Below are 22123 nucleotides of genomic sequence, written 5' to 3'. Positions count from 1 at the left end.
ATTCAAGGCGGCCACCACTGCGTCAGGAGTTCGTGATCTCCTTAACTGTGTAAATGGGCTCCCCATCCACAATCAAGGGTAAGGGGATTTCATCATTGGGACCAGGCTCTGTGGAGGGGAAAGGGACAGGTGGATGATAAGGTTTCAGGAGTGAGACATGAAATGTGGGGCGAATCTTATATTGTGAGGGGAACTTGAACTTGTAGGTGACTGGGTTGATTTGACTTACATACTGGAAGGGTCCGATGTATTTTGGGCTCAACTTACAGCAGGGCAGCTGCAGTCAGATGTCTCTTGTCGAGAGCCATACCTTCTGCCCGGCTGGTATGTGGGCGTATCCTCCCTCCGAGCATCAGCATGGCTCTTGTGAAGGCGGACTGCCTGCTGGAGCTGCCAGTGAGCCTCTTCCCAAACCCTCTCGATCTCCTGGAACCAATGATTGATACCTCAGATGGCTCGCTGGACCAAGGGAACAGGGGCGGTTGAAATCCTAGGATGCACTGAAAAGGAGTGAGACCAGTAGTGGGTTGGCATAATGAGTTATGAGCATACTCAGCCCAAGCGAGATACCGGTTCCGGGTGGTCTGGTGGTCATAGCAGAAGGTTCTCAGGAAGCGGCTAATCTACTGAAATTTCCTCTCCATCTACCCATTCGCCTGGGGGTGGTAGACTGACGTGAGACTCAAGGTGACACCTAGGAGAGAGAAAAAAGACCTCCACACCCGTGAAATGAACTGCAGCCCTCTGTCAGAAACTATATCTTTGGGCAGACTATAATTTTTGAATACCTGGTTGAAGAGAGCTTCGGCAGTCTCCAGTGCGGTGGGAAGTTCCTTGAAAGGGATCAGCTTTCAGGCCTTCGAAACCTGGGCAGCAGATGATGGAGAACTTTAGCCATAGCACACTCTTGACATCCTTGGATGAACTTCCTTACTTTATCACGCATGCCAGACCACCAGTACCGCTGTTGGAGGAGCGAGAGTGTTTGGGTGATACCTGGGTGACCGGTGCCTAGGGAGGTGTGCACTGCCTGAATGAGTTTTTTATCGAGGCACATAGGTGCAGTTGGGTGGACACTCCGGAGGAACAGGTTCTGTGTGGGAAACTTCAGCAATCGACTCATCCAGCTGCCATTGTATGGGACTTACTATACAAGAGGAGGGAAGCACTAGTTCAGGATGCTCCAAAATTTCTGCTGGTGTATGGAGTCAGGAGAGAGCATCTGCCTTCACGTTTTTCTAACCAGGACGATACGAGATGATGAAGTGGAACTATTACAAACTGGTTCAGGAACTCCCAGAGCACCTCATTCATAAAGTCCTGGAACACAGAGGGGGTGTTAACCAGCCCATAGGGCATGATGAGGTACTCGTAATGGCCAGTAGGAGTCACAAACACGGTCTTCCACTCGTCCCCCTCATGTACGTGCTCCAGAGGTCCAACTTGGTGAAGATGGAGGCTCCCTGAAGTTGTTCTAGTGCTGCAGGGACGAGGGGAAGAGGATACCAGAACTTGATGTTATTTTATTGAGTGATCTGTAATCTCAAGCCTCAAACCTCCATCCTTTTTGGCCACAAAGAAGAAGCTGGAAGCAGCAGGAGACATAGACGGTCAGATGTATCCTTGACTAAGGGCCTCGGTGATATATTCCTCCATTGCCTTCTGTTCAGGAAGGGAGAGTGGATATATCCGGCCTCGGGCACTAGTTCACCTGGGGCCAGGTCAATGGCGCAGTCCCATGGTCTATGTGGGGGGACCTGGGTGGTTCGTTTGGGGCAGAAGATGTAGTTTTCTCATAGTTAGCATAACAGGAGGGAATGTTCATGGACAGCTGCTCTGTTGGACTCTCAACAGATGTGGTGTTAACAGAGAGCGTGGGGGTGTGTTTGAGTGGTGTTAGAGGGAGTTCTGGGAAGCACTCGGGAAAATACTGCTCACCCCATTGCAAGACATCTCCTGTCCTCCACGACAGCACTGGCTGATGTTTGATGAGCCAGGGATGCCCGAGTATGACATCCGTGATGGAATCCTCCAGAACCATGGGAGAGACGGTTTCTGTGTGGAGAAAGCCCACCTGGAGTGTGACGGGTTCCACAAGGTGATGGATCTTCTTTCGGCTGAGGGTTTTTCCGGTTATGGATTTAACTTGGTACAGGGTTTGGATGATTGTCTTGCTATGGTCGAGCCACCTGCAGAGGTTCCCTGAAATGAAGTTGCTGGCTGACCCAGAGTTGATGAGGGCGGTAACTGTAACCAATAGGGAAGAGGGAGTGAGTGTCACATTTGTGGTTAGAGGAGTAAGACTATGATCAAGAGTAGGAACGGAACTCGGTGGAACTCGTCTAGCTCTAGAAGGGCCAAGGATAGGCCAAGCTGCTGTACCCAGGCTATTATATCTTGGACCAGATCAAGGTCCACACTACACAAACAACCTGGTGCTCCACATGGCTGGTCTGGGGGCACTATCATACTAATGATTCCCCTAAGGTGCCAGGTCAGCACATTGGCAAACATTTCATAGCCCATGCCTAGGAGAGTGATTGCCACAGAAGTCTTTAGTAAAAAGTGAAATATTTATACATGAAGACAAACCCTAACCCTAACTTCAAATGTAAGGAAATGTATTAAATAGCATATTTTATGTATTAGATATCAAAGAAATCCTTGATAAAATCCATAAGAGTATTGTGATTGTGACACTGTGCCACCCATAACTGGTTTGTACTATTTGTAAAAATGTAATTTTTGATTCTGCTCTCTGGCCTGTTTCTGAATGTATTGATATATACTGTCTCTAAACACACACACACACACACACACACACACACACTGTAAGCATAGTTGTGGTAGGCACAGGATGAGACACTGAAATAATAGCTCCAGTGTCGTGGAAGTTAATGGCCAACCCCCCATCCAACAGCTTCAGCCCACCCAGCAGTGTTGAAACCACCCCCCACGTTCCTTACCCTAAAGTCTTGCAGAAGCACAGATCTCTATTGTCCGTTCATGCACAAAGACTCAGTTTGTACACACATGCATTTCACTCTGTCGAAGACCTCTAGCACAGTCCCACCAGCAAAACTGTATGCATCCTGGTGCAAAGAAACAGCTTCCTTTAAGGTAGTGTTTTTATTTTATTACATTAACAATAACTCTGCTAAGTCATTTTTGGTATGAACATGAATTTGAGTAGTTTGCTAATTGATTGTGCTGTGCAGTTTAACAGCTTTTCAATTCAGCCCTTATGCTCTATATAGTCTAACATTAATCACAGCTATGCCTCGTAAGAAAGTAGTCACAGTCACATTGCTTTTGTTCTCTTAAATGTATGTTCACTGTTACTTTCATTTAAACACAGTGTGTAGAGAAAGATTCATTCTCTTCTTATGCATCTTGGGAGCTACACCTGAATATTCAACATGGAGGTAAACATGAGTCACAATTAAAACTACCAGTCAAAAAGCTATAAGCCTAATCAAAACCAGAACATCTAATCCCAAGAAAAAATGGATTTACTAATTACAGACAAAGATCAGTTTATCTCACAGCAGACCAGTACTAAACCTCAATCTTAAGATTCCTCTCAAACAATACTTAAATCTAGCCAAATTATAGCCACTGAAATGCATCTAATGCTGACTCCATCAGCTGGACTGAAATATTTTGCCATTAAACTCTCATTTAACTAACATTATCACCAACAGTAATGGAACAAAAAAAATTCAACCAGATGCAATATACTAAAGAGCATGTTTTAGAATATATCTTTAAGATGATACATTTATTTTAACCATGAATTTTAGTGTGAGTTAGACTCTGACAGATGCTTCTTCATTATCACAAGTGAGTGGCTCCATTTTTAATGTCTACTTTTTTAATCCCTGTAGTTTCATGTGTACAACTATAACATGACCACTTTTTAATGGGACATACAAGAATTCATAATCACATAAAGTTTTGACATGAGGTTAGCAGAACGGGCATTCTGACACATCATTACACAGTGAAAGTAAAATCTGTTAAAGAATAAAAAATGTTATTATCATCAAGACATCAAATGGATAAAGATGGCAAGTCCACTGAAATTATGCCAGACAATAATTGCCTCTATTCAGAGATGCTTCAGATCTTTTGTCCCCTTAACTATGTCTGTAGGAGGTTTACATAGCTGTAACAGATCATTTCCTCTTTTCCTAGTATTAACAGGCCTCAGTTTAGCTGGAATTCTATCAGGAGAGACTGTCTCTTTTGTTTTAAACCACAACCAGGTGTGTCTGTATAGTAATTTCCTTCATCTGAAGTTGTGCCATGTATTGTAATCTGAACCTGATTCTGTGTGGCATATGGCTGCTTTTGCCATCAGGTGGTGGTGGTGCTGTTGGTGTTCTCTTGCGCAGAGGCATTCCTCTCTGGGGCTCAGCTTACTTCTTTGCTGTCATTCTAAGCATGTTTCCATTCTTTCTTTCTCCACTCTTATCTTTTCCACAGCAAATATACAATAAAATCACTGATAGTTTATGACACTCTTATCATTGGTATCATTAGGCTCTGTGTATTTAATCTTCAGACCACAATGACTTTACAGGAATATTATATTTTCCAACCTGTTCAAGGTCTGCAGTGGTGGTAACAATTTCACTGAGAACTTAATTCACAATTCACAGTGCACTCTTTCAACAATGTTACATTACTGTATTGTAACAATGTTACTGTACACTTTTTTCAGTGTTAGCCCAGGGTCTGAGCCCTCGTGGTATTTGACTGATGAGCCTGAGGATGGTATGTCTGTGGCAGCATACGGAAGACAATCTGGTGGCTAAGCCGCATCACTTGACTCTATAGCATCCAGGGAGGGGGTGTAGTTAAGCTTCTGCCAGTTCACAGACAGAAGTAGCAGGCTCCAGGCCAGCTGTTATAGCCAACCTTAAAATGGCAGCAACCAGAATTGGGTTAGGCACTGTGGCTCAACCTGTAACTTCGAAATAATTTTGAATGTGCTCTTTCTCTCGTTGGTCACCATTGAATTCAGTGTACCTCAATGCTAGGATTGAATCAACAGCTATGTAGTATGAGTCTTGGCTAGTATGTTGGGCATAAATGTAAGTTGGGGAGCATGATCAGCCTGTATCACATGCCCCCTCTAGATGCCTGCCTTGTTACCTCTGATGGCCAAAGGTGTCCCCCAATATTTGGACAACTGGTTACTATATGCATCCACCAGAGAGCAGGCCATTCAGTACATGTACAATCTTCATGCACAGCTCGGGCTTATGGTGACCTCACAGAAGAGCTCCCTACCACATGAGCAAATCACACAATTTATGAGCATAGCATTAGATTCAGTCAGGATAATAGCTACTCAGGCTAGCAGTCAGGACCTGCAGTATTACACCACCCAAGCATTGATTTGTTTTCCCTATCAGCACACCTCAAAGAGTTTTAATCCTCTTATACCACAGCAACTTGCCAAAGATTACAATTTATTATTTATTATCCTTTATACATTTAAACATTTATGGTTATATTTATTGTCGTTAATATACTGTAGGTCCTCTTTTATTACAAATGTTTAAGCAATTATTTAATTTATAGTTTATATATCTTTACCTGTTGGTAAAGAATTGCATTTTTGTATTGTAGACAGCTGTTGAGGTGCAGTCTGCATTCACTGACACTTTAAATACATTGTGGTCCTGGGAGCTTTCCTATTGGATTCCATAGGCAGGTATTTTGAATAATGGGTGAAGTGCTGATTTTTTTTTCTTATTTACTCTCCTCCTTTGTTTTTTCCCCTGTGTCTACCTATCCTTTTAAATCAGTACAGATTGGTATAGAAGGTTGTTTCCAGAGTAGCACAGCTTAAGCATGTTTTTTTTTTCAAAAGAGTCCCCTTTTCTGCTAGCAGTAGATCGAAACCTATGTAGATTTGCAGAGTCAGCTGAGAACTCCTGGGAAATCTCTGCTTTTGGCTTAGCTATAAATGCATTCTCCAGTATGCATTGAGGAAATCTTCCAAATCTCTAATCTAATTCTACAGTCATACTGTTGCACTAGGGCTGCAAATAAATGTTGGACTGGGCTTGCCATTTTCTATCAATTTCAAGTTTCATTGTGGACTTTTATTAGACTAAAAATGCTAGTATGACCAAAACATAAAAAGTGCATTTTCAAAATCACTCATGTTAGTGTGTACTAAATGTGTCAATGCTGGAGTTGGCAACAACCTCCATCTCCCAGAATGCACTGTGGCCATGGACTACACCTAACACTTCACACAGCCAATGTCACATTCACTCCCACCTGATTACCTGGTTATATGAGATATATATATATATATATATATATATATATATATATATATATATATATATATATATATGTATATAATGTGACTGTCTATATATATATATATATATATATATATATATATATATATATATATAGACAGTGACATAATTTTCATAATTTTGCCTCTGTACAATGGATTTAAAATAAAGCAATCAAGATGTGATTGAAGTGTAGACTTTCAGCTACAGAATCCCTCCATTTTCATAGGCTCAAAAATAATTGGACAATTGACTGATAAGCAGGTGTGGCCTTTTTCCTCCTTATTTCAGAACAAATTGGTCTGGAGTTTATTCCATGTGTTGAATTTGCATTTGGTAGCTGCTCATGGGAACTCTCACTATGCGGGCCAAAGAGGTGTTGATGCAAGTGAAAGAGGCCATCATTAGGCTAAAAAAAAAAAAAAAACAGACCTATCAAAGAGATAGCAGAAACTTTGGCCAAATCAACAATTTGGTACATTCTTAAAAAGAAGGAATGCACTGGCGAGCTCAGCAACACCAAAAGGCCTGGAAGACCACGGAAGACAACTAAAGTGGATGAATACAGAATTCTTTCCTTGTTGAAGAAGAACCCCTACACAACATTTAGCCAAGCCAAGAATCCTCTGGAGGAAGTAGGCGTATCATTGTCAAAGTCTACAATCTAGAGACGCCTTCATGAATGTAAATATAGACGGTTTACATCAAGGTGCAAACGACTAGTAACACTCAAGAACACAAAGGCCAGATTAGACTTGCTAAAAAAACTCTAAAAAAGCCTGACCAGTTCTGATGCAAGATTAACTTGTAAGAGAATGGGAAGAGAAGAGTAAGGAGAAGGAAAAGAAGGGCACGTGATCAAAGCATACCACATCATCTGTCAAACATGTAGAGGAATTGTTATGGCATGGGCATATATGGCTGCCAGTGGAACAGGGTCACTGGTGTTTATTGATGATGTGACTGCTAATAGAAGTAGCAGGATGAATTCTGAAGTGTATAGAGCTATACTTTCTACTCAGATTCAGTCAAATGCTGCAAAATTGATAGGACAGCACTTCACAAGACAGACGGATAATGATCCAAAACGTACCAAAGGATTCTTAAGGCAAAGAAATTACGTGTTTTTAAATGTCTGATGACCTCAACCCACTTGAGCATGCTTTTCACTTACTGAAGAAAAAACTGAAAGCAGAAAGACCCACAAACAAGCAGCAACTGAAGGCGGTTGCAGTAAAGGCCTGGCAAAGCATCTCTAAGGAGGAAACGCAGCATTTGATGATGTCCATGGTTTCCAGATTTCAGGCAAGTATTAAAAATAATCCTAATATTTATGATTGTTAGTTTGTACAATTACTTTTGAGCCTGTGAAAATGGAAGGACTCTGTAAAAAATGGCTGTAATTCCTAAACGGTTAATGCAAATATTTTTATAAAGCCCCTTGTATTAAAGCTGAAAGTCCACACTTCAATCCCATCTTGATTGCTTCATTTCAAATCCACTGTGGCAGTGTATAGAGGCAAAACTACAAACAATCCCACAATGGGAAGTATTATCCAGTGTTCTGTACCTGACATACCAAACAACTGTGATTTTCTGGTTCATGATCTTGTTTTTGGTTTCACAGTTTATCATTTGCCTGCTTGTTTTTTCAATAAAAGCATTACTTGAAACTGAAGCCATCCCTGCTGCCTGACAATGTGACAGCCAATTAACTTTGAGTGTACTAATTTCATCCTATAATAGCTCAGGGCATAATGAGCACACTTGAAAAAATACTAACTGGGATCATATACTTGCTCTTTGGCTGAACATAGTGCTTAGTGGTCTGTGATTGGATGAGTTATTCATATTAATTATTTATGGTTTCTCCTGCTAACTTGAAAATTGCATTCACAAAAACTGTGAAAAAAAGAAAGTTGCATTTAAATGTCTCTTGTACCTGTTGTGAGAATTGCAGCTTTTTGCAGAATTGCAGTCATAAATTGTTATGTCACCTGCTAGTGTGAATGCAGCGTCAGTGTAATTGATGCATCTGTTGTGTATTTTCAGATATATGTCCTAGGGATTATCATTGCAATATGTGGCAATCTCCTTATCAGTATTTCATTGAACATCCAGGTTAGTGTGGTTCTAAGGTGAAAATGTATATGACTGTCTAGATTATAGCAGATAACTGCTAGTTTCTGACTGCTAACTGCTGCTCTCTCTACAGAAGTACACCCACACACGCCAGTCCCAGCAAGGCTCCAAGCCATACTACACCAGTCAACTGTGGTGGTGTGGAATCCTACTCATGGGGCTTGGTGAACTTGGTAACTTTGCTGCATATGGATTTGCACCAGCTTCTCTGATTGCTCCTCTCGGCTGTGTGTCTGTCATTGGTAAGCCCTACTGCCTGTCTCAGCTAATAACAATGAAATGACTGCAGCACGGTTGGCCCTCCAGCACATGTGCCAAGATTTACTATTTTGCTCCTCTTTTTTCTTACTGATTTAGTAAGCTTCAGATTAATTCAATTCAATTTTATTTATATAGTGCTTTTAACAGCAATGACCAATTGCAAAAAATGTTTTAAAAAAATAATAAAATAAAATTAAAAATTACCCATAAATTAAAAATACTGTAAAATACTGGCAGCAGGGTTTCAAACTGTGTACCATAATCCTATAGTTTCATTAGTAAATATTTACAGTATAGAACTGGTAATTTTGACAGTTATTAAAATACATTTTTAATATCTGTACTTATACAAATACACAAATTGCCATTGTAATACTACATTTAAAAGTTGCAGCAAAAACACAAAAGTAGAAATTTCAAAGGGAAAAAGGTCAAGAAGTTATTTCTTATAGCGCAACATTTATTGAAGTTACCATTCAAATAAACCAAATGTTTATCCAAAAAATGGGATTCAAAACAATGTGTCCAATTCAGTCCAAATCAGTCTTTGTGTGAATGTGTATGTAAGAGAAAGAGATTAAAGAAAAAATGAAATATAACACTACAAAACAAACATTGTATAAAAAAACACTGCCAAAATCTGTCAAAACACATTTAAACATAGATTTAAGTTGATTATTCAACCACAAATCAAGTTTGCATTTGCTATATGTATCTGTGTGCAAGAGTCTGAGTGTACGGTTAGTATGACAGAGCATGTGCTTGGGGTGTACATTCCCCTAAAAAAATAGCCACTTAGAAATTGTAAACAATATAACAAAATTACTGAATACCATTTTGGTTTAATAAAAGTCCATTTCTAGAAGGAAAACCTGAGTAAAGATTTACAGAAAATGTCAAGAACTTGTGAAAACAGTCAAAGTGTCACCAACTCTGATGCAGGTGTAGCAAGGAGTAGAAAGTAAAATCTCCAAGTTTGAAATGTAAACATTGAAAAGAAAACATTAAGTAAACAATGTCAAAAGAACATGGCAAAAGCAACAGATTAACCTACACCCTAGAAAAAAAACTGATTATGAACAAGTTTAACTTAAAGGAGAGAGTAAACAGGGATGACATTTTGATCTTGTTAGATCTTGTTAGATGGCAGGGAGAGATTTTTTTCCATTTTACTAGCGTGGTACAATAATGCCTGTCACAAAAAGAGGGAGGAGTCAACCATTCAGTTTTGCGCTCACAAACACACATATGCACAAACGCACACACAGCACATAAAAAAATTAATTGTTCATAGAATTCTAAAATGTTTATCTTTTTTCTTTTCATTAACTATTTTATAATTTGTTTTCATCTGTTCGATATTTTTTGTAAACTTTACAACTCCTCTGGCAATACATTGTAACGGTTGTTATGCCAATAAAGCCCATTTGAAATGAAACGAAAATGAAATGAGAGTGTTGAAAGTAGTGTATCATAGATTTTTTTACATATTCTAGAAAGAGAGCTCATGGCATAACTATATTCTACTCTAACTGGAAGCAGGTACAGAAATTTGTGTTGGTGCAAGTTTACTTACCTATATGAAATTCCATTCAAAATCCAAGAGGTTTTTCAGTAGAGAGGCGACCTTCGGATTGACTGTTGCAGTTTTTTATTTATTAGCTTGCCCTCTTTTTGGACACTACCTTTCCTCAGCAGGTCTTTCTGAGGCTCGAAGACCTGCATATGAGATCCATCGTTTACATATGAGATCCATCTTTTCAACTGAGGGACTCATATGCAATTATTATAAAAGGCAAAAAAAAAAATTTATAATAAGCAGTGACCTCAGCCCCGTGCTCTTCATTTCTTTTGGCCCACATAAAGCTACATTCATGCTGCAGTGAAGCAAAAACTATGATAACATAGGCTGGTTATACATAAGTTTTCAGATAGCTTTGTTTACTTTTTTACTAAGTTAAGCAAAAGTTATTTTCAAAATTAAAATTAAAATATACTTATGTCCCACTGAATGCTTGTGCATGTTTTTAACCAATGCATTTCTTATATGCTCAATGTGCCTCCAAGTAGTGAATTAATTAAATGTATAAACCAGTGTATTTATTTCTTGCTTGATTAGGGGGTCTTTTGGCGGTGTATATTGCACTACAAATGGTATTCCGTTTGAATGCATCCACTAGCAAATAATTTCTGCCTGTGTGTCCTGTCTGGACGTGCCACATTTAATTGGCACATTTAATTGTTAACACCTCGCTGTGTACACTGTAAAAAAAAAAAAAAAAAAAGATTAGTTTCAAATGAAATCATCAAATAATATGCATTCCATTTCTTTGCCTTTTCTTTAAAGTCAAAGTATTCTTTGGGACATTGTGAATCTTCAGTGTGAAGTGCTGTCCAATGGGTTTTGAATCATTTGGCTGAATCTGTGTAGATAATATAGCTTTATACACTTTAGAATTCATCCTGATGCTTTTGTCAGCAGCCACATCATCAATAAATACAAGTTTCATTGGCAGTCATACATGCCCACACCATAATAACCTGTTCAGCCAAAACTACCCCAGAACCATCCCACTGGCATAGATGAGAAATATACATTGATCAGATCTAGCTAATTAAGTGAATATAATTATATTGTGCAAACTCAAAATGCCTGTTGTCATCAGATACTTTTTATGAATAGGAAGTTTTAATGCTTAGGGGAAAATGTCCAATTTTGAAATTTTTGAAAAGCAATGCTTTTAGCAGAAAAGTGCTTTTATTTCTTTATTCAAAACTTAGTAAACATAGCAAAAACATAGCAAAAATAACAGTTTCCAATTTTATTCACTCTGCTTGAAGTCTGGAACCCACAGAGATCACCAGAAGCTGGGTTTCTTCCCTGGTGATGCTCTGCCAGGGCTTTACTACAGCTATCTTCAGTTCCAGCTTGTTCTTGGGGCATTTTGCTTTTAATTTCAAATGAAATCACCAAATGAAATGCATGCTCAGTTGGATTTAGGTCAGGTGATTGCAGATTGCCATTGCAGAACATTCCATTTCTTTGCCTTAAAGTCAAATAATTCTTTGGGACATTTTCAATCTGCAGATAATATAGCATTATACACATTAGAATACATGCTTGTCTGCAGTCACATCACTAAATGCAAGGACACCAGTTTCACTGGCAGTCATACATGCCCACACCATAAGATGAGATGGTATGCTTCAGATCATGAGCAGTTCCTTCCTATATCTATACTCTTCTCTTTCCATCATTCTGGTAAATGTTGATCTTTTTCTCATCTGTTTATAGGATGTTGTTCTAGAACTATATAGGCTTTTCCTATGTTTTTGGTGAAGTCTAATCTGGTCTTCCTGTTTTAGAGGCTTACCAGTGGTTTACATATTTATGGTAAACCCTCTGTATTTACTCTGGTGATTTCTTCTCTTGATTGTTAACTTTGACACAGATATGTGTACCTCCTGGAGGGCCAGCTGTTCTGGCCAACTGTTGTGAAGGTCTTCTGGGCCTTTTGGCATTCTTGAGCTCACCAGTGCATTCTTTCTTTTAATGAATACTTGCTTTGGCCACACCTAATGTTTTTGCTATCTCTCTGATGGGTTTGTTTTGATTTGGGTTTGTTTGTTTTATCAGTCTAAAGAAATGGCTTGCTTCACTGGCAATGACGGCACTTTGGACCTCATATTGAGAGTTTACAGCAACAGATTTCTATCATAACTGAGTCCACGGAAGGTTGCCCAAGATGGAACTATCCCTGAGGGCCATGACGGAGCCCCTCCCCTTAAGGCGTGGCTCCTGAAACACCTACAGTCAGAAGATCCCGGAGCAGCAACCTCTGCGAGGCCAGAGAGGGGAGCAATGACCACGGCAAGGCCAGAGGGGGAGCGGCGACCACGGCGAGGCCAGAGGGGAAAGTGACAATGTCGGTGAAGCAAGGAGGCAGAGCAACGTCCCCAGCAGAACAGGGAAGCCGAGCGACATCCCCAGCAGAACAGGGAAGCCGAGCAATGTCCTTGGCAGGGAAGGGTCGGGGGACATCATCCTCAGTGGGGTGGGGTGGGAGGGCAACAAAGAGTGTCCTGCTCTGGGTTTATGCTCTCTCCTCATCCCATCTAACCCACTTAGCCCAAATGTCCCTTCAGCTGGTGAGCAGCTTCTCAAGGTGGCATTGTCACTCCTCAAGAGCACGGACCCACTCCTGCAGCAGCGCTGCCAGTTCTGCTGCATCTATGGGTGGCTGGAGCATTGTATCATAACGGAGTCCATGGAGACGGATGCAGGTGCAGAACGTCTTTAATAAAAACACAAGAAACAACAAAGAAACAAACTGGGGCACAGAGAAACCAGGAACCAGGACACAGGGAGCTAGGCTAAAACGCACAGGACTAACAGTAACAAAAATCTCCCCTCACATGTGAACACAGGCACAAACAAAAACTTACACATATATAATGCTCTAGCAACAAAAGAAAACACGGTACTTAAATAAAGTAAAAAAGAAAATAACAAACACATGAGCATGATAAACCCAGGAAATAAGGCAGACAGCAGAAGAAGAAGCTCTACAAGGAAGATCAGGGTGGCCCAAGGTGGAGCTACTTCTGAGGGCTGTGACATTTTCAAATGCAAATACCGCACTCTAGACATTTTATCTGCTGACCTGTAAATGAAATAATGAGGGAATAACACACACCTGGCCATGGATCAGCTGAGTAGCCAATTGTCCAATTACTTTTGTTCCCTTAAAATGGGCGGGAACACATATAAAAAGTGTTGTAATTCCTACACCATTCACCCAATTTGGATGTAAATTAAAGAAGAAAGTCTACACTTTCTGCTCCAATATACTGTGGTAGACAATTATTAAAAATCACTTTGTCAATGTCCAAATATTTATGTACCTGACTGTATGTTACCTATGACAAAGATGGGCCTTATGCTTAAGTAGTTAACATCATGTGGAAATGAAGCAGTTTATACACTTTAAATCTTAAAAGCAAACTAATCTCTCTCTCTCTCTCTCGCTCTCTGTCTCTCTGTCTTTGACAGCCAGTGCTATAATCTCTGTGGTTTTCCTGAAAGAGATTTTACGAGCCTCTGATGTACTGGGTAAGTTCTATAAGCTCTCTTCTCATGGTTGATATCAAAGTTAAGGAAGGTATTATGTGTGAGCAGTTCAAAACTAAAACATTGTGGCTTGATACAGGCAAATTTCAGGGCTTCTAAATCTTAATGCTCTGCAGTGGTCCATATGTCCAGTGTCTCTGCTTTGTCCATAGGGGGTGTTCTTGCTCTAACTGGTACATACCTGCTGGTGACCTTTGCCCCACACTCTGCCCCCCATGTGACAGCCAACATGGTGGAGCGCTGCCTCATCAGCTTGCAGTTCCTCATCTACTTTGTATGTCTCTCTAACCAATCATGTTGCATTGGATGCAAATATTACAGTCACAATGCTCTTTTTGGTCTTGGTTTCAGAATCTTGGAAATTAAATGTATGTAAAGTGGACATTTTTGAAACAATTCAGTTGACTAGGGATCACAGTTATTGCATTGTTAACATTGTCAAACAGTGAATATAGGTATATTTTGAATTCCTGTGTTATATTTTAAATTATTATTTATTTTTGTTGCCATTATATGCAATGTTGCAGTAAATCTCTGTGAGATTACAGCTATGTGCATAGCATGAAAATTTGTTACTATTGCCAATGTTTTCTGGTAATCTGTCTTTTTGTTAATCTCTCCTGCAGTTTTTTGAAGCTGTTTTGTTTTGTGTCCTGCTCTACCTGTACAAGTGCAGGAACCTGAAACACATTGTTATTGTGATGCTTCTGGTGGCTCTGCTGGGTAAGAGTATGCACATCTCATATTGCCAATAAACCACTGGGGCCCAGCATTGATTTATAAACAGTATTTTGGCAAAATGTGTGTGTGTACTTCAGCCTCTGTGACTGTGATCACGGTGAAAGCTGTTTCGGGAATGATCACAGAGACAATTCGTGGGAGCCATTTACAGCTCACGTACCCCATCTTCTACATCATGTTTATCATCATGGTAGTCTCATGTGCCTACCAGATTAAGTGAGTTTGCAGGAGTATTTCATATTCTATTATATAATAAATTATAGCCACAAGTGTCTTGTGTTAGTCATATGACTGAATAATTAGACTTCCAAAATTCTAGAAAGGTGTTGGAAATGTATTATTGAGATTGATTGATTAATTATTTTTTACTTCTTTACAGATTTCTCAATGAAGCTATGAAGATTTTTGATGCCACAGAAATTGTTCCTATAAATTTTGTTTTCTTCACAACCAGTGCTGTAATAGCAGGTACTACAAAATATTTGTGTTAATTTTGATTAATTTTCAACATAATTTTAATCCATAGCTGATGAGAGTATAGTATGTTTTCCAAAACTATCTATACTATATAAATACTTTCTCTTATCAGACCCCATTGAACTAAAAATTGCCCTCACAAACTGGCCACCGATTGGGAGTTTGCTTAATTACGTGGGATGAGATACTTGTCAGTCTAAAGACAACATTCAACCAGCACACTGCATAGCACCTCATCAAAGCAACCTTATACTGAGTACAGAAAGTTGCTGTCACTAGCAACAGAAGCCAAATGGTATGAAGTACGATATTGTAGCGTAATCACCCAGGTATCCTCAAACTAGAGAAACAGAAAATATTGAATGAACAATTCCTAACTTTTAAACCCATGCACTGAAAAAATTCACATATTGTATAAGGGTGTTTTCATATAAAGCTCTTTTTAAATTAACCATATCCAGTCCTGATGAAATACAATATGCATCTGAGGAAAAGAAGCAACAAAGTTTTTTGTTCTGAAAAATCAAAACCATTTCGTGCCATAGAGCTACTGACTGTTTCACTCATGCAAGTAATTGGCATAGTATATTACAAGTAATGTACAGTAACTAATGTTCCTGTCATTGATGGGATGATTATTATTATTTTTATTATTATTATCATTACTGCCTAACTTCTTATGCTTAGTAGCATAGTACCACAGTGCCTCTTAACCTATCTCTCATTTTGCTACCTCTGGTGGTGGTCTGAGTTTGGTTCACTTGTGGGTCATTTTAGAGGGGTCTGAATTCATTTGTTGTGTTCACTTATGCACAGAAGCTGAGTCACTTTTCTGAGACCACTTGGAAGACTGAAAAAACCAAGTGTAAAAACACCCTAAAATTCTCTGATCCATGACACCAGACATATTGTTTCATGGATCACCATCTTTATTTTACTGATAAACATACAATCCTCATTATATTGTGACTGATTATTCATTCTCTTTCTATACTTGTGCACAGAGACTCGTTGTGTTCATCTGAAAAATTTTATTTAAGTAATGATGTGAAATTGTTCTTTAATATCAAAAGATTAAAAAACAATAAGATGCTCCCAACTGATATATTTCATTTCTTTTTAGGGATTTTATTTTATGAAGAGTTTTATGGTTTATCATTGATATACATCATCATGTTTGTGCTTGGGTAAGCATTGAAGTAAAAGTTACAGTGCATGTGAATACTTTTTTGAACATTGTACATTGACAGGATATTCCTGTATATTGACTATGGATGCTGCTCTTGATCATTATTAGGTGCTTGTTAGCATTTACTGGAGTGTTTCTGATTGCTAGAACACGACCTAAAATCAAAATGGACAGAGTCTTCATCTCTATGGGTCAAATCTCAGGTATGTTTATAAAAGAATGGCATAAATCTGTTTAGCTACAGTGTTACTCGAGTGCTCTGCAGTAACAGTGTCCTGTGTTTCCCAGGTAAGAGCAGCACTGCTAACATGCAGCCAGACACAAAGGACAATAAATATGGAGGTCTGGCTTCCAAACTTGTGTGCAACAGTGGAATGCAGCAGGATGACTCTTAGATCACCACCTAATGGACTAGTGAGCATAGTGTGTGAGACAGAGAAGCCTTGTGTGGTAACTGTCTGAATACTAAATGTAGGCTGTACGCCCATGTATTAAAATTAATAAAGAAGCAATGAATTAGAATTGGCTGTCCTTATTTACATGATTATTCAAAATGACTATAGAGCAGACTGGCTCAGCACTCTTACTCTGACATGCACAGTTCTGATTGGAACAAGCTAAAAGATATTTGTAAGTTATATTAAATGCAACTGTAAAGGAGAGACCACTTTAATTCAGAATAATCTATATTAACAGCCTTCCTCTAATAGGACTGAAATTAGGAGTGTTTTTTACATTTGTTTTATTCTGTAATAAATTATTGTAGAATAAAGAATGCTTGCGTGGTTATTGCTGAAATGTAACAACGTTGAAACACTATCACTGCGAAAGATTGAACCACAGTGATCATATGGGGCTTCATTTTTGAAAGCCTGCATAGAATAATCTTAAATTGTATACATAAGATTATTTTGTAAAAGTTCCTAATATAAAAATATAGAATGTTTATAAAATGTCAATATTTGCAAAAATGTTCTTGGTAGCTTATAGTAATTCATAAGGCAGGATTAACATTGCAAATATTTGTATTTTCTGAGATAAACAGTGACACAATACTCATATTAATGTATTTTAATTTATCAAACAGTATGGTGATAACTAATAAGGCTAGCAGTTTTAATGAGGAATCCAGTAGTGTTCCCCAGAAGTCAAAAAGATGTCTAAAACACACCCGGGACATTACACCACTCTTCCGCTGAAAAATAAGCACTCCCTCTGAACCTCTAGCATGGCTCAACTGGACCCACCATCTCTTAAGGTACAAGGAAGACATGGATTAAGACTCTTCTGACTAGCTCTATAGCTGAGCCACTGGCTGTCTTCAGATGAAGACTAAAGAACTACTAGTTCACCAAGCACTTGAATTAGTACACTGTTAATCAATTAAAAAAAAACATTCTTCTCTTGTGTTTTTGCATCATTCTGTACTAACCTCCCCAATAGAGTTTTTAGGCTGATAGGACTCTTAGTCCCTGACTTAGTGAACTGGCATGAGAATGTTTTTGATAGAGACCACAAAGAACTTCTCTGAGTCACTCTGAATAATGTAGCTTATCCAATAACAATCTGCATTTTGCACCAAGTAGTGGTGGTGTGCGACAAAATACTTTTTCCTTTTTCACATAACCAGCTCAACATTTTTAATTAAACAAATTGCTATGTGGAAACGGTTGTTTCAGTCAGGAACCAAGTTAAATACTTCTAAATACTTCTTAGAGTAGTACATATGCTGTTTGTTCTATTCATAGAACCACTGACTGCAGCAATAAGACAAAATGACTTTCACTGGAATTACATCATAAAACTTAATAAAAAAAATTTGCCTATAGGCAATAAAATATTGTTCCTGCAGAACACAACAAACTAAAGCAATTAATACATTTTCAAAAATAAACAGTCCATTAAACACATACCACAACTGAAAACTCAGACTGAAAAAAACTCCCACCCATCCACCCACCCACACACACACACACATATTCACACCTAGGCTCAGTGTAGGGTAGTTAAACACCTACTAGTAATTTTTCCAATTACTGTACCTATTAAGGTTATATTAAGACACCTAATTTGTATTTTTGCCTATGTGTGTGTTTGTTATTGTGTGTGTGAGACAATGTGTTACTTGCACATAAGGAATAAAACATGGCAGGGTGTGCTGTTGTAGAAAATTAATCAGTGGCTTTTGGCAAACATGATATAAGAATTCAACATTACTGTGGTATAAATGTAAACAAAATGCTCATGCAAGAAGCAGTATAGCATGCTTTTTTTTTTTAATCAGTGATGCAAAATTTGGAAAATCCTGGTGCCAAACCAGGAATCCAGGATATAAAATAATAGCAGGCAAGTTGTGAACTTGCCCTATTTACAATCATGTTGCTGTGTAAGAGTATGTTACATGGTATGCAGTTGAAATTAAACAGTAGGCTTATTTGGTTTCATTTATGGTAGAAATAACCCACACAATGCCATTAGGAGGGACAGGCAAATGTTCAACATAGTTAACACGTCTCGAATAATTTAATGACTACACCAAGATCAGTAGTTTTAACCTCAAACATAATATTACTGGCTGTGGTTACCATTTACAGCTTTGGTAGGCCTAAATGTTCCAGTTTGACCTAAATCCTGTCTTAATGTGAAAATTTTAACAACTGTAGCCTAAATGTACTTCAGTACATTAACAACCATATGACAGCTCTAACTGCATTACTCAAAATGTATAAATACTACGGGTGTAACTATGTGTATCATGGGAATGTACAATTCACATCCTGGGAATCAGCATTCTATTAATTATGCATCTAATGCAAATGCACTCTTTGAACGCCACAGAGTTAAAATATAATGACCACATGCTGGGCCCGATAGCTCCGGATCGCAATGACTGACATGTGGAACTTGGGCATTTTAGCCAACTTTAGAGCTCTATTTGCAGTTAAAATATCTTCTCCAACAAATTTTGTTGAATAACCATGAAATTTTGAAGAAAGCATCAGGCGACCCACCTGAACAAAAGTTGTTTCTCAGATTTTTCATATGATGGATGGTTTGTCCATAACACTCAACCGAATTTGACAGTGAAGTTGCCAAACAGGAAGTGAGGGCATACGTCAGCAATAGTGTGACGGATTTTGGCCAAAAGTTGTAGATAACTGAAGGACCTCACTTTAAGGGCTTCCAAGAAGACATTTTACTAAATTCACCTCTAGCTGGTGCTATAATTTAAAAATACATAAAATTGCTAATAACTTTAAAACTGCTCAAATCAAGATTTGTGTTTGTCTTGATTCCTTTTAAGTTGTAAAGTTTTATTGATGTAACGAATTTGCAATTTCTCTAACAGGAAGTCAATTTGAATTTTAACAAAATCTGGGTTTTTTTCCTTCTTCTCCTACAAATTTTGTTCCATAACCATGTAATTTGTAAGAGAGAATCGGGAGGCCAACCCAAACAAAACTACAAAGGATATATGGGTCATCCATCATGCACAAACAAACTTGAAGTCACCCAACAGGATGTGAGGGCATCTCACAACAATATCTCAGCAATGATATGATGGATTTTGGCCAACTTTGTGTATGAGCAAGTGACTCTGTCCTGAAGGACTCCAGGGAGTTTTGTCTAAACTCCCACTTGGGGGTGCTATAATTAACAAATTACTAAAATTTTTCAGGGAAACAACCCCAGCCACTGGAGGGTTGCATGAGCCAGTGCGCTCTAAGTTAGCTAAATTGCCAAACAGGAATTTACAAGACCACATTTATATATTTACATTAAACTTGTAACACACTTTTAGCAACATGAGCTGAAGTTAACAAAAAAGATCATCACATCACGACATCATTGCTACTTAGGAGGGCTGCCAAAAACATGAAGTGAGGCGATATCTCAGCAACAGCTTGATGTATTGTCTTAAAATTTAGCATACCTCCTTCAGAGCACACCTCAACTTTTTTTTGTTTCTGAAATCTTCAAAACATCTTCAACAACTTAACATCTTCAATATCTTTAAACATATATTTTAACATCTTTTTAAACATGTTTAAACTTTTGAACATCTTTGAACACATTTCACCATCTTTCGACATCTTTTAACATTTTTGAACAACTGAACCACTTGCTGCTGCTGCTGTGTATGGCCCCACCCAGACAGCCTAAAGTTACATGAAATTACTGTGGATGGAACCACTTAGAAACCTTCAAGATGGATTTGGACTTCAATTGATATGAAAAGTTTTGCTACAATAGCTTTAGGACTGCAATTCCCATGAACAGTTTCATGTGTAACTATAATGAACTTTCATGGTTACACAATTGCACTTTCTGACCATACAGTATACAGTTATAGAAGATAAATGATTTATAATCGCACTATCTGGTGTCACCCAGATGAGGATGGCTTCCCTTTTTGAGTCTGGTTCCTCTCAAGGTTTCTTCCTCATGTCGTCTCAGGGAGTTTTTCCTTGCCACTGTCGCCTCTGGCTTGCTCATTAGCGATAAATTCATTTACAATTCATATCCTCAATGTATTTATTTCTGTAAAGCTGCTTTGAGGCAATGTTCATTGTTAAAAGCGCTATACAAATAAAATTGAATTGAATTGAACTGAACATCTTTGCACCAATGTCATCTTCTGAGGAAATGGTAAGCTGTGAGCAGATACAGTGATGTTATGAATAAGGTTGTTTTGCAATTTCAAAATGTCGTTTAGTAAAACTTAACGGTAAATATAAATAGGTTTTATTATTTGGAACAACAGGTATGGTTGAAATATTCAGCATGTCTGGGACAGTTTCTGTTTTCTCCGAGAGGGGGCGCCAAAGTCTTAGTCACGGCGACTGGACACAAACGATATAAAACATAACAAAAAAACATAAAACATCCTTATAGTAAACGAAGTGAAATATCTTGACCTCTGTAATACGAACTATGTGAAAATGCTGTCTGAACATAATGAGCAACGGAGCTAAGGATTTTTTTTTTTTTTTTTTTTTCATTTGCACACCAGCTTTTTCATTACGGAATCACTCCAATATCATATTGTCTTTCCTCTTCGTCAACATGGCGGCTGAAAGAGCTCAGCGCGGCGTGGGATAAACAGCCAAGTCGTTTTCCTCTTTTCCCGGTAGCTTAATGTATCGCTTCAGTCCTAGTGCTTTCTTATTCACGTTTGACTCGGCTCTTTTGAGCTGAACGTTGAAAGCCAACTCGCATATATGAGCTTTTTTGTAGCTGTACTCTTTGTAAGAAAAAAAAATAAAGATGAACATTCAACGATCATAATATCGTAGAAAATGTCCGGTTAAGGGAAAAAAATGGCAATACGCCGTTACTGAGCCGAAAGATTCGGCTCTTATTGGTGATTTGACTCAGTCATTCCCAATGCTGGCCACACAGCAAGCCTCCTGATCCTGTCCCCGGATCTGCACTAAGTATCCTGTCGGTTTTAACCATGATTGATTGGTTCCCATTTTGTTATCAAACCGCAGCAGCTAATATCGTGATACCTATCCCTATTTCCGTCTTTTTCTCTGGAGATGTATTACCACATTACAACACTTGGGCTAATTAAAACTTCCTAAATTGTTTTGACATGTAATATGATATTTTTAACTTATTGGTCACCATTAGGAAAACTGTTTCTACATAAACATTAGGTGCTATCCCAAATATTAATAGTTTAAATCTCTTTTTCTATGTCTGACTTCACAGCTTAGTGTCTTTAAACCCCCCCTGTCTTTTTCTCTCATGCCATATTACCCCAGCTGGAATTTTCCAGCTCTGGACTGTGGGTTGAGGCTGTTAAACTACAACACCCTGTTTCAGACCCCCACTGGGAGCAGGACTTCA

General features: G+C 38.6%; 1 protein-coding gene across 4 annotated transcripts; it reads left to right on the top strand.

Annotated features, from left to right (window-relative positions):
• Nucleotides 1-3013: 3013 nt before the first annotated feature.
• On the top strand, nucleotides 3014-16789 carry LOC113532599 (NIPA-like protein 2). 4 transcript variants are annotated; one of them, XM_026924035.3, is made up of 12 exons: nucleotides 3048-3120; nucleotides 3359-3425; nucleotides 8379-8447; nucleotides 8542-8710; nucleotides 13783-13842; nucleotides 14013-14134; nucleotides 14487-14583; nucleotides 14679-14817; nucleotides 14981-15069; nucleotides 16202-16265; nucleotides 16376-16470; nucleotides 16556-16789. In XM_026924035.3, the coding sequence occupies exons 2-12, from the start codon at nucleotides 3420-3422 to the stop codon at nucleotides 16660-16662; spliced, it is 1017 nt and encodes a 338-aa protein (XP_026779836.1). In that variant the 5' UTR covers nucleotides 3048-3120; nucleotides 3359-3419; the 3' UTR covers nucleotides 16663-16789. The 4 variants fall into 4 exon arrangements, with proteins under 4 accessions (XP_053083744.1, XP_026779835.1, XP_026779834.1 ...); XM_026924034.3 differs by lacking the exon at nucleotides 3359-3425 and having other exon boundaries at nucleotides 3015-3120; nucleotides 16415-16470; XM_026924033.3 differs by lacking the exon at nucleotides 3359-3425 and having other exon boundaries at nucleotides 3015-3120.
• The last annotated feature ends 5334 nt before the right edge of the window (nucleotides 16790-22123 follow it).

This window comes from Pangasianodon hypophthalmus, chromosome 22 (genome assembly GCF_027358585.1).
Source record: "Pangasianodon hypophthalmus isolate fPanHyp1 chromosome 22, fPanHyp1.pri, whole genome shotgun sequence".
In the NCBI taxonomy this organism is placed as follows: domain Eukaryota; kingdom Metazoa; phylum Chordata; class Actinopteri; order Siluriformes; family Pangasiidae; genus Pangasianodon; species Pangasianodon hypophthalmus.
This window is presented reverse-complemented; position numbering and strand designations above follow the sequence as displayed.